General features: G+C 39.3%; 2 protein-coding genes across 2 annotated transcripts; both read right to left on the reverse strand.

Annotated features, from left to right (window-relative positions):
* Nucleotides 1-5,258: 5,258 nt before the first annotated feature.
* Nucleotides 5,259-6,191, reverse strand: LOC110533187 (erythroblast NAD(P)(+)--arginine ADP-ribosyltransferase-like). The gene is made up of 2 exons (XM_090188507.1): nt 6,111-6,191; nt 5,259-5,855 (listed from the first exon to the last, which is right to left on the reverse strand). Exons 1-2 carry the CDS (start codon nt 6,186-6,188, stop codon nt 5,259-5,261), a joined length of 675 nt encoding a protein of 224 aa, XP_090044633.1. The 5' UTR covers nt 6,189-6,191.
* A 4,538-nt stretch (nt 6,192-10,729) lies between these two features.
* Nucleotides 10,730-11,758, reverse strand: LOC149980306 (ecto-ADP-ribosyltransferase 5-like). Its single transcript, XM_090188664.1, has 2 exons — nt 11,681-11,758; nt 10,730-11,470 (listed from the first exon to the last, which is right to left on the reverse strand). The coding sequence occupies exons 1-2, from the start codon at nt 11,756-11,758 to the stop codon at nt 10,730-10,732; spliced, it is 819 nt and encodes a 272-aa protein (XP_090044790.1).
* Nucleotides 11,759-12,851: the final 1,093 nt, after the last annotated feature.

A 12,851-nucleotide genomic window follows, 5' to 3' on the forward strand; every position in this document is an offset into this window, starting at 1 on the left:
GTTACACAGGGTACTACAAATATATTGACTTACATCTTAATATCTGTGTCCTGATGTCAGAATGTAACAATAACAGCATGGAGTCTGTTACACAGGGTACTACAGGTCTATTGACTTACATCTTAATATCTGTGTCCTGATGTCAGAATGTAACAATAACAGCATGGAGTCTGTTACACAGGGTACTACAAATATATTGACTTACATCTTAATATCTGTGTCCTGATGTCAGAATGTAACAATAACAGCATGGAGTCTGTTACACAGGGTACTACAAATATATTGACTTACATCTTAATATCTGTGTCCTGATGTCAGAATGTAACAATAACAGCATGGAGTCTGTTACACAGGGTACTACAAATATATTGACTTACATCTTAATATCTGTGTCCTGATGTCAGAATGTAACAATAACAGCATGGAGTCTGTTACACAGGATACTACAGGTCTATTGACTTACATCTTAATATCTGTGTCCTGATGTCAGAATGTAACAATAACAGCATGGAGTCTGTTACACAGGGTACTACAGGTCTATTGACTTACATCTTAATATCTGTGTCCTGATGTCAGAATGTAACAATAACAGCATGGAGTCTGTTACACAGGGTACTACAGGTCTATTGACTTACATCTTAATATCTGTGTCCTGATGTCAGAATGTAACAATAACAGCATGGAGTCTGTTACACAGGGTACTACAAATCTATTGACTTACATCTTAATATCTGTGTCCTGATGTCAGAATGTAACAATAACAGCATGGAGTCTGTTACACAGGATACTACAGGTCTATTGACTTACATCTTAATATCTGTGTCCTGATGTCAGAATGTAACAATAACAGCATGGAGTCTGTTACACAGGGTACTACAAATATATTGACTTACATCTTAATATCTGTGTCCTGATGTCAGAATGTAACAATAACAGCATGGAGTCTGTTACACAGGGTACTACAGGTCTATTGACTTACATCTTAATATCTGTGTCCTGATGTCAGAATGTAACAATAACAGCATGGAGTCTGTTACACAGGGTACTACAGGTCTATTGACTTACATCTTAATATCTGTGTCCTGATGTCAGAATGTAACAATAACAGCATGGAGTCTGTTACACAGGGTACTACAAATATATTGACTTACATCTTAATATCTGTGTCCTGATGTCAGAATGTAACAATAACAGCATGGAGTCTGTTACACAGGGTACTACAAATATATTGACTTACATCTTAATATCTGTGTCCTGATGTCAGAATGTAACAATAACAGCATGGAGTCTGTTACACAGGGTACTACAGGTCTATTGACTTACATCTTAATATCTGTGTCCTGATGTCAGAATGTAACAATAACAGCATGGAGTCTGTTACACAGGGTACTACAAATATATTGACTTACATCTTAATATCTGTGTCCTGATGTCAGAATGTAACAATAACAGCATGGAGTCTGTTACACAGGGTACTACAAATATATTGACTTACATCTTAATATCTGTGTCCTGATGTCAGAATGTAACAATAACAGCATGGAGTCTGTTACACAGGGTACTACAAATATATTGACTTACATCTTAATATCTGTGTCCTGATGTCAGAATGTAACAATAACAGCATGGAGTCTGTTACACAGGATACTACAGGTCTATTGACTTACATCTTAATATCTGTGTCCTGATGTCAGAATGTAACAATAACAGCATGGAGTCTGTTACACAGGGTACTACAGGTCTATTGACTTACATCTTAATATCTGTGTCCTGATGTCAGAATGTAACAATAACAGCATGGAGTCTGTTACACAGGGTACTACAGGTCTATTGACTTACATCTTAATATCTGTGTCCTGATGTCAGAATGTAACAATAACAGCATGGAGTCTGTTACACAGGGTACTACAAATCTATTGACTTACATCTTAATATCTGTGTCCTGATGTCAGAATGTAACAATAACAGCATGGAGTCTGTTACACAGGATACTACAGGTCTATTGACTTACATCTTAATATCTGTGTCCTGATGTCAGAATGTAACAATAACAGCATGGAGTCTGTTACACAGGGTACTACAAATATATTGACTTACATCTTAATATCTGTGTCCTGATGTCAGAATGTAACAATAACAGCATGGAGTCTGTTACACAGGGTACTACAGGTCTATTGACTTACATCTTAATATCTGTGTCCTGATGTCAGAATGTAACAATAACAGTGACCCACTAACTGATTAAAATATAACTAACAGACATTGAAAATATATTTGTATAACAAAATATATTTGTTAAAAAAAAGTTTAAGGAAGCAGAGGTAGACTTGTTTGATTTAAACATCTTGATGGAAAACAAACCGATGAATGTATATCTCAAAAAGAAATGGACCACGCACATGTCTCAATAGTTTGCTGTATTCACACAATATACGTTTACCCTGGATGTACAATTTAGAGTTGAATGAACTTGTATACTAATATGAGGTTAACAAAATTTACCGTGTTGACATAACTTACCATTTAAGGCAGTGAGTTATAACATTTGACAGTGTTGGTATTGATAGAAGCTGTAGACAGAGGCACCATCTAGATGACAGATTTCAGTAAATGCAAAATGTCATGTTAAGAACTTTAATCTCAATGCAAATAGGTACGGATGTATTGCTCATCTGTTTCTCCACACACGGCAAAGTAGTAGAATCATTATCTGATTCCTAACAGGGGCTTGATCTGTATTTACACTAAAGCACAGTTCAGATCACTTAAATATGTTGCACTTTTCAGTTTAAAAACAACTTTGCACCACAGGTCTTTGACTGTGTTTCTATTTTTCACTTCCTCAATTTTAAATTTCTCATAAGGAGGGATCAAAACCTCTGCCTCAAGTGACCCCATGATCGTATATTTTTCCACAGAGGCACCATAGCATGTTTCAATTTCAAAACAATTTTCAGTTCCAAATTCTGCAGCAAGAGTCTGAGAAGTAGAGGTTGAGAGGAATTTGCCAAATCTAATTTCTTGATTTACTTGACCCTTGTAAACACGTTTGGTTCCACGGTATACGGTTTTCAAACATTCATTGGGATGATTTTTTTCTTTCAGAATACGTATGGCATCAGAGAGCAGGAAATGCCATGCATAGAACTCAAATGTTTTTGCTTTGTATTTATCTTTTCCCACACAAACTGCATCATTGAGTGTTTTGTAAAAAATACCAGAGTACAACTTGATTGCAACAATATGTTCAACTGTAAGTTCCCCATCAGATTCTTTGTTGTCAGTAGCATCATAATGGTCTGTCCAACGTGTTCCAAAGTCGTCCGTATTGGATGTAATCTCATCTTTCAGGTACACCTTCACCTTGGTCAACATCGCTGGAACACAGCCCTTGTACGCATCATCGACAGATGAAAGTGCCATGTCCAGAACGGTGTCAGGCCTCACCTTGGAGAGGAGGAAAAGGATTTAGCAAATTCACCTTTTTAGGATTTAAAATTCATTTTAAACATTCAGTTAAGGTATGTGACACGTGCGCACAAACAAACGTACCATTCCACTGACCATACTGAAGGTCAATGAGAAAACAGCCCACACTACAAACTTCACCATCTTCACTGCAATCTAGAGTAGACTCAAAGGTGATCCTAGTTATTAGCAGGTTACAGCTCTCTGGTGCTTGTGGCTGTGATGTTACCAAGTTGTCTTCACTTTGGTGCGCCTCCCTCCTTCCGGACAGTCATTTATCCTGTATCTGCTATTTGCATAGCTAAAATGCCACTTCAGTACAGGTCTCATTCATACAATACAAACTTGTGACGGTCTCCCATTGGCTGTTTTTACTAGTTAGTTTGGAATCTGTTGATCTTATTCCTCTGCCCTTTTTTGGAAATTGAGCATTGCCCAAGGAAGATGAAAACGGACATTTACATGCCACTTGACATCATGTTTACTCCATAACTCTATACTGAGTAGGACAAGTTTGATACTGTATTGTAGCTGAGCTTCTACTGTTGTCAGTACTCAGTGTGTTTTAGCTCGTTGCCTCTAAATGAACAAAACAGCATAACATATCTTTTAAATCTTGTTTTGAGTGCTGACACATTAATCTTATGTTTTAACTTACATTGCTGCTAGACACTCACCTATGCCCAATTACAAAAAGTAATGTATGAACAACTAATTGTAACTCTAATGTCCCTAGGCGATGTTTAACGGGAGTATCCTCTCTCTAACTCACTCATGACCATGATCCCCTTCACACTACTTGAACAATTTCAGGCTTATTCACTATTTAAACCCTAAAATCTCATAGGATGCATTTGCTCTACGGTTTACATTAGCTCTCCAGGACCAGGTGAGGTGACCACTGAGAGAGGTAGCTAAAAATAGTTGGTCTGTTTTATGCATGAAATGCTGCCCCCTTCTGGTAGTTGTGGAGAATGCACAATGTAATAATTTGTCGACTGTGGTCTTTGAATACCAGTGAACTGCTTTAATCATGCTCAATGATGCTTTATTGATGCTACAGGGCAAGTGCTGAAAATGTATGATGAAAACATAATTAACTCTAAATTACACCACATTAGATAATACATTTTTCCATGTAGGCACAGTTACAGTAAATGCTACAGTACATATAGTTACAGTAAATGCTACAGTAAATATAGTTACAATAAATATAGTTACAGTAAATATAGTTACAGTAAATGATACAGTAAATATAGTTACAGTAAATGCTACAGTAAATATAGTTACAGTTAATGCTACAGTAAATATAGTTACAGTTAATGCTACAGTAAATATAGTTACAGTAAATATAGTTACAGTAAATATAGTTACAGTAAATGCTACAGTAAATATAGTTACAGTTAATGCTACAGTAAATATAGTTACAGTAAATATAGTTACAGTAAATGATACAGTAAATATAGTTACAGTAAATGCTACAGTAAATATAGTTACAGTTAATGCTACAGTAAATATAGTTACAGTAAATATAGTTACAGTAAATGCTACAGTAAATATAGTTACAGTTAATGCTACAGTAAATATAGTTACAGTAAATGCTACAGTAAATATAGTTACAGTAAATGCTACAGTAAATATAGTTACAGTTAATGCTACAGTAAATATAGTTACAGTAAATATAGTTACAGTAAATGATACAGTAAATATAGTTACAGTAAATGATACAGTAAATATAGTTACAGTTAATGCTACAGTAAATATAGTTACAGTTAAATAATTTGAGCGTTTTAGGACTTGAGATATGTTCCTGCACATGTCTTCATCTCAAAGCAGGACTTCTCTCCAAATGATTGACTAATTCTCTTGTCAAGAGAGCTCGAGGCAAAGAAGACGAATCTTATTAGTTGGTTAACTTTACCGCCAAACTCCATGTTGGTTCTCCGGTATGTGGTGTGACAGCTCTGTTGGTTTTCTTTCAGGAGGCGGAGAGCATCAGTCAGCAGGAAATGCAGGGAGTGGAACTGGAAGGAGGTTGTGTATTCTGTTCTATTGGTCCGGACTGCTTGGTTGAACACTGGGTACATCTTAGTTTGACCCCCTGAGTAAGCACAGATAGCCTTGATATGATCATGTGGAAGTTCTTTAGGATTGTACATGGACTTGTCCTTTTGGAATCGTTTCTTCACTTTCTCAATAGTTGCACATCCTTCTGTCTTCATCCAGGCTTGTTTGAAGATCCCTACTTTGCTAATTTTATGTTCCAGATATTCCTTCTGCACCTTGTTGTACATTTGTTCAGGGCAGCCATTATACATGTCGTCAACAGAGTCAGGGACCATGTCTAAGTGTATGTTGGAATTGAGACCAGGCTGATGGAGATGAACCTTCAGAGAATGTGGAGGGGAAAAACAGCCCTAAAAACAAGAGGAATTGTTTATGAAAATGTTCAACTGTAGCAATCTTGTTCACAGATTAACTATACCCTTTCATAACAAGGTTCTCATCTCAAAATCCTATAGTTCTACAGAACAAACAGAAGTTGATGCTGGATTGTGGGCAATGCTGAAAAGGCCTATGTGCTAAAACACTTCCAGAAGTAATCTTCTAGTTCCATGTTCCAGATTGAGAGATCCTCTTACCATCGTGGAGTCCACACCCAGAGTCCAAGCATGGTAGAGACACAGCACAGAAAAGGTTAGGATGTTGTCTCTCTCCATGCCTTCAACAGCACCTGTAGTAAAACAACATGTATAGGAGACCATACCAATCAGCATAACAATACAAAAACATGATACAACATAGCTTTAATATCATTCCCTTTTAATAAATAAGAAAATGGGACTAACTGCATTAGCACCATATAGGAGCTGATAGTAAATGCAAACATACTGGCAATCATTATATTCATTATCAAAATAGCTTATAATGATCTGGTAGTTGAACTTACCAGACTGGAGCACGATAGAGGTTGTTTTGTATTGATCAGCTTCAGGACTTGTGTTTTGCAGACTGTCTGATAAGATCTACTTAAACCTGGTGAGAGAAATGACTTTACAAACAGACATGACCACAAACCATATTCCCACACTGAAGCACCAAGATAATACGTGAACAAAGTCATGCAGACCTTGTGTGGTCAGTCAGTTGTCATGGTCACAGTCTCTCAGGTTGTGTGACTGGTAATAACCTCACTGGATGAGTTCCAGGATGTTTCAGTAGCACGTCAGAGTTGGAAAGACAGCATAAACATATCTGGAACTCATCCAGTGATGTCATTACCAGGCACACAACCTGAGAGACTGTGACCATGTTTACTGTCACCGAGTTTAATGTAAACCACAACCACAATACAAACAACCTGACAAAAGAAATGTCATTCAGACTCCCAGATGTAACTATGTAGGTGTCATCATTACCGTATAAGATACTTATTATAATTTCCGTCTCTTAGAGATATTCTGTATTATAGAGTGGTGTCAAAGTAACAGTTAGTGTCAAAGTAACCTGTGGATAGACAGTAGATGTTATGACAGTTAACCTGTGGATAGACAGTAGATGGTATGACAGTTAACCTGTGGATAGACAGTAGATGTTATGACAGTTAACCTGTGGATAGACAGTAGATGTTATGACAGTTAACCTGTGGATAGACAGTAGATGTTATGACAGTTAACCTGTGGATAGACAGTAGATGTTATGACAGTTAACTGCCACCCTATGGCCTATGGCCTATGTTGTCTCTGCCAGTCAACAAGATGGCTGCTGAAAGATTACTTCATAACCAAGTCCCGCCCCCTCTCTCTCCTCCAACCCCACTCATGATGTTGGCCACGTTCCAGGCTGACTACATTGAAGTCACCTGCCAGATCTCACAACTCCTCGATTGTATCATATACATCATATGGTATAGCAATCTGATGCCCATTTGTTGCTGCATGCAACTCAACTGCAATATAGTCGGCCAGGAACGAGACATCTCTCCTCGTTGTGGTTGACAGATTGAACAGTACTGAGCTCTGACCTCACAGATACAGGAAACTACTAACCCTGCTGCTGCTCTCCCTTCCTCTGACAGAAACTGTTCCTCTCTCTGGTTTACTAGCCTATTTGTTCATGTTTGGCCTCAAGTCTATTTCAAAGCCATGACTAAGTGTTACTTCTCTGTGAAACTATGTCTATAACTATGGCTCATTTTAAAGTCAACAATAGGTTTTCTATATTGTCCTACCTGCATGAAAGTGGAATGACAGTGTTGATCTGTTTAGCCACATACAGTGCCTTGCGAAAGTATTCGGCCCCCTTGAACTTTGCGACCTTTTGCCACATTTCAGGCTTCAAACATAAATATATAAAACTGTATTTTTTTGTGAAGAATCAACAACAAGTGGGACACAATCATGAAGTGGAACGACATTTATTGGATATTTCAAACTTTTTTAACAAATCAAAAACTGAAAAATTGGGCGTGCAAAATTATTCAGCCCCTTTACTTTCAGTGCAGCAAACTCTCTCCAGAAGTTCAGTGAGGATCTCTGAATGATCCAATGTTGACCTAAATGACTAATGATGATAAATACAATCCACCTGTGTGTAATCAAGTCTCCGTATAAATGCACCTGCACTGTGATAGTCTCAGAGGTCCGTTAAAAGCGCAGAGAGCATCATGAAGAACAAGGAACACACCAGGCAGGTCCGAGATACTGTTGTGAAGAAGTTTAAAGCCAGATTTGGATACAAAAAGATTTCCCAAGCTTTAAACATCCCAAGGAGCACTGTGCAAGCGATAATATTGAAATGGAAGGAGTATCAGACCACTGCAAATCTACCAAGACCTGGCCGTCCCTCTAAACTTTCAGCTCATACAAGGAGAAGACTGATCAGAGATGCAGCCAAGAGGCCCATGATCACTCTGGATGAACTGCAGAGATCTACAGCTGAAGTGGGAGACTCTGTCCATAGGACAACAATCAGTCGTATATTGCACAAATCTGGCCTTTATGGAAGAGTGGCAAGAAGAAAGCCATTTCTTAAAGATATCCATAAAAAGTGTTGTTTAAAGTTTGCCACAAGCCACCTGGGAGACACACCAAACATGTGGAAGAAGGTGCTCTGGTCAGATGAAACCAAAATTGAACTTTTTGGCAACAATGCAAGACGTTATGTTTGGCGTAAAAGCAACACAGCTCATCACCTTGAACACACCATCCCCACTGTCAAACATGGTGGTGGCAGCATCATGGTTTGGGCCTGCTTTTCTTCAGCAGGGACAGGGAAGATGGTTAAAATTGATGGGAAGATGGATGGAGCCAAATACAGGACCATTCTGGAAGAAAACCTGATGGAGTCTGCAAAAGACCTGACACTGGGACGGAGATTTGTCTTCCAACAAGACAATGATCCAAAACATAAAGCAAAATCTACAATGGAATGGTTCAAAAATAAACATATCCAGGTGTTAGAATGGCCAAGTCAAAGTCCAGACCTGAATCCAATCGAGAATCTGTGGAAAGAACTGAAAACTGCTGTTCACAAATGCTCTCCATCCAACCTCACTGAGCTTGAGCTGTTTTGCAAGGAGGAATGGGAAAAAATGTCAGTCTCTCGATGTGTAAAACTGATAGAGACATACCCCAAGCGACTTACAGCTGTAATCGCAGCAAAAGGTGGCGCTACAAAGTATTAACTTAAGGGGGCTGAATAATTTTGCACGCCCAATTTTTCAGTTTTTGATTTGTTAAAAAAGTTTGAAATATCCAATAAATGTCGTTCCATTTCATGATTGTGTCCCACTTGTTGTTGATTCTTCACAAAAAAATACAGTTTTATATCTTTATGTTTGAAGCCTGAAATGTGGCAAAAGGTCGCAAAGTTCAAGGGGGCCGAATACTTTCGCAAGGCACTGTAGCTTTTAGCTTTAGCTTCCTATTTGAGGTGTTAGTTGCTAAGGGGTGCTACTGCTGCTGCTTACCATTTTAAACCAATCAGAGAACAACCTGAGAACAAGTGGAGTTGCTTTTTAATGAGATGCAACTAGCTCTAGGAAGAGTATTGGTGGTTCCACTCTTCTATGATGGAGGCCACTGTGTTCTTGGGGACATTCAATGGTCCAGACATTTTTTGGTACCCTTCCACAGATTTTTGCCTTGACACAATCCTGTCTCAGAGCTCTACGGACAATTCCCTCGAACTCGTGGCTTGGATATTAGTGCTAGAGGCGTCACTACAGACACCCTGGTTCAAATCCAAGCTGTATCACAACCGGGCGGTGCACAATTGGCCCAGCGTTGTCCTGGTTTGGCCAGTGTAGGCAGTCATCGTAAATAATAATTTGTTCTTAACTGACTTGCCTAGTTAAATTAAAAACCTCATACTGTAACTTTCTACCAAGAAGCCATTTCAGGCTATCAATCAAGTTATTATTATTTTTACATTGAATTAAGAGCAATGATTATGGCTTTAGATTACAGGAAGAATCTCACAATGCCTGGATAGGTGTTTAACGTATCAGTTAACCACATCTTATAATATAGGAAACTGATTCCCGATTACGCAGTCGATGACTTGGCCAGCAGCCATTAGTTAATGGCTGCAGCCTGTTTTCAATATAATTGGTCTGGAATGAGACCATTCTCTCCTCGTTGTTGTTGATAGATTGAGTGGTAAGCTCTGACCTCACAGACACAGGACACTACTAACCCTGCTACTGTTCTCCCTCCCATCTCACTCTGACCTCACAGATACAGGAAACTATTAACCCTGGGTGAATGGGTGAAGAATTACCACGTTAGCAACAATCTCACTCAGATGGGATGATTGAAGCTTCAGGTTAACTTTGGCTATATCTTTATTTAAATCGGAGTATCTTTGTAGCCCATTGTAATCATAACCTGAGAACAAACACATTGTCTTCAAGTGAGATGAAATTCATCTCTTTATAATGGATGTGTAGGTAGTGGATAAATAGGACAGGAGATGTAATATTGCTGAATGCTTTTCATTATAGGTTTTTAGCAAAAGCTCCAGTGCACATGACAACAAATGCCAATTCACTGGCAGAAGAAAGGTTAACAATCTAAGCAAACAATGTGGGAAACATTTACAACAAGACAGATCTGAAAGTTGGAAAAGCTCCGCTAATGTTTTCTGTATTTCCTGTATTTGTGGGAGGAGCGATGGTGGATGGGGAAGCCAGGTGTTGCACTAAAAACTGCATTTCATATTTGACTGAAAGCAAAACAGCTGTGTTGCTGTTTTGATTTTACTCTCCTTGGAGTGGTCCAACCATCTGGCATTTCAGGTCACTCTTTCCTTTCTTAGTACTCTGCAGTTTGTAGACGACGTCACACCAGAGGTCTTTCTTGTCTGTTCTCTTCAGCACCTCTGTAATTTTGAACACCTCGTAGGGAGGAATCAGCACCTCCTTCTCATGAGCCATCTGAGATGCGTACTCCCCCAGTGGGGCACCAAGGTAAGTGGTGATCTCAAAACAGGAGCGATTTCCAAAGTGTTTAGTGATTTTCTTGTCTAAAGAGCTCGACGTGAACTGTCCGAATCGCATTTCAGTATTTCGGACTCCGTGGAAAGACACGTTGGTTCCTCGGAAGGTTTGAAAACGCTTATTTTTCTTGTTCAGGATTCGTAAAGCCAGGGTCAGAAGGAAGTGCAGGGAGTGGTACTGGAATGTTGTGCTGTAGCTCTTCTTTTGGGTACGAGTGGCCTCGTTGAATGACTTGAACATTTGTGAGTATTCAGTCACATACACCTGGATTGCCAGGGAATAGAGTTTAGACAGTGCTCTTTTCGGTTTGGGTTTGTAACGGGCCTCAGCATCGGTCCAAGCCTGGTTGAAATCTTTGTTTTTTAGTCTCTCCGTTTTCAGGTAATAGTCATGCACCTTCCTGAGCATCTTCTCCTCACAGCCCTTGTAGGAGTCATCAACAGAGTCTGGAGCCATGTTTAAAGGGATTTGGGGTTTTAGACCATGCAGAGGGAGACTGACCTTTAGTGAAAGGAAGAGAGAAAAATAGACAAACAGGTATGACACAAGAAAATGCAAATAAAATGATAATGAGAGACAAGATGTAAGGCTGGCCATCAGTCATAATGTCTTCACAAACTTTGTCCATACTAAACTTTTGCCTTTTATTTTGATAATAGAATCGCCCTCTCGCTCATATTCAAATGCACTCAAAATAGTGTTGTATCTTACCGTCTTTGTATCCACACCTGGAGTCCAAGCAGAGAAGACACACAGCACAGAAAAGGTTAGGATGTTGTCTCTCCCCATGACTTCAACAGCACCTGTAGTAAAACAACATGTACAGGAGGCCAAAAACAATCAGCATAACAGTACCCAACATGATACAACACAGCTTTGATATGATCAACTATTTAAAAATTGATAGGAGTTACTGCAATGCCACCATTTAATGAAGCCGTATCATGCAGAGATTACAATGACGTTTACGGTATCTGATAGCTGGACTTACCAGACTGGAGCACGATAGAGGTTGTTTTGTATTGTTCAGCTTCAGGACGTGTTTTTGCAGACGGTCTGCCAAGATCTACTTATACCTGGTCAGAGATCTGACTTTACAAGCAGACATGACCACAAATCCTGTTCCCACACTGAAGCACCAAGCTAATACTTGAACAAAGTCATGCAGATCTTCATGTCTGCACACGTACACATGCATGCAGATGTACACAGCTCTACCTTGGTTCACCACAGGGCCATTTGCAACTAAAAGTGATGCTGCTGAGAAAGAGTTAACGTTCCCCCTTTCTGTCTTTCTCACGCTCCCCTCGACCCCAAGTCTACCACTGCACCGTGTGGTCAGTTGTCATGGTCACAGTCTGTCAGGTTGTGTGACTGATAATGACATCACTGGATGAGTCCACACATTTCTCGGTAACACATAGGATGTCCATCTCTTAGAGATATTCTGTATTATAGTGGTGTCAAAGCAACAGATAGTGTCAAAGTAACCTGTGGATAGACAGTAGATGTTATGACAGTTAACCTGTGGATAGACAGTAGATGTTATGACAGTTAACCTGTGGATAGACAGTAGATGTTATGACAGTTAACCTGTGGGTAGACAGTAGATGTTATGACAGTTAACCTGTGGATAGACAGTAGATGTTATGACAGTTAACTGCCACCATATGGCCTCTGTTGTCTCTGCCAGTCAACAAGATGGCTGCTGAAAGCTTCCCTCATAACCAAGTCCCGCCCCCTCTCTCTCCTCCAACACCACTCATGATGTTGGCCACGTTCCAGGCTGACTACATTGAAGTCGCCTGCCAGATCTCACATCTCCTGGATTACTGTTTAACATATCAGTTAACCACATCATATGGTATAGCGATTTGATGCT

This window comes from Oncorhynchus mykiss, chromosome 10 (genome assembly GCF_057628025.1).
Source record: "Oncorhynchus mykiss isolate SJ-2025 chromosome 10, ASM5762802v1, whole genome shotgun sequence".
Classification (NCBI taxonomy): domain Eukaryota; kingdom Metazoa; phylum Chordata; class Actinopteri; order Salmoniformes; family Salmonidae; genus Oncorhynchus; species Oncorhynchus mykiss.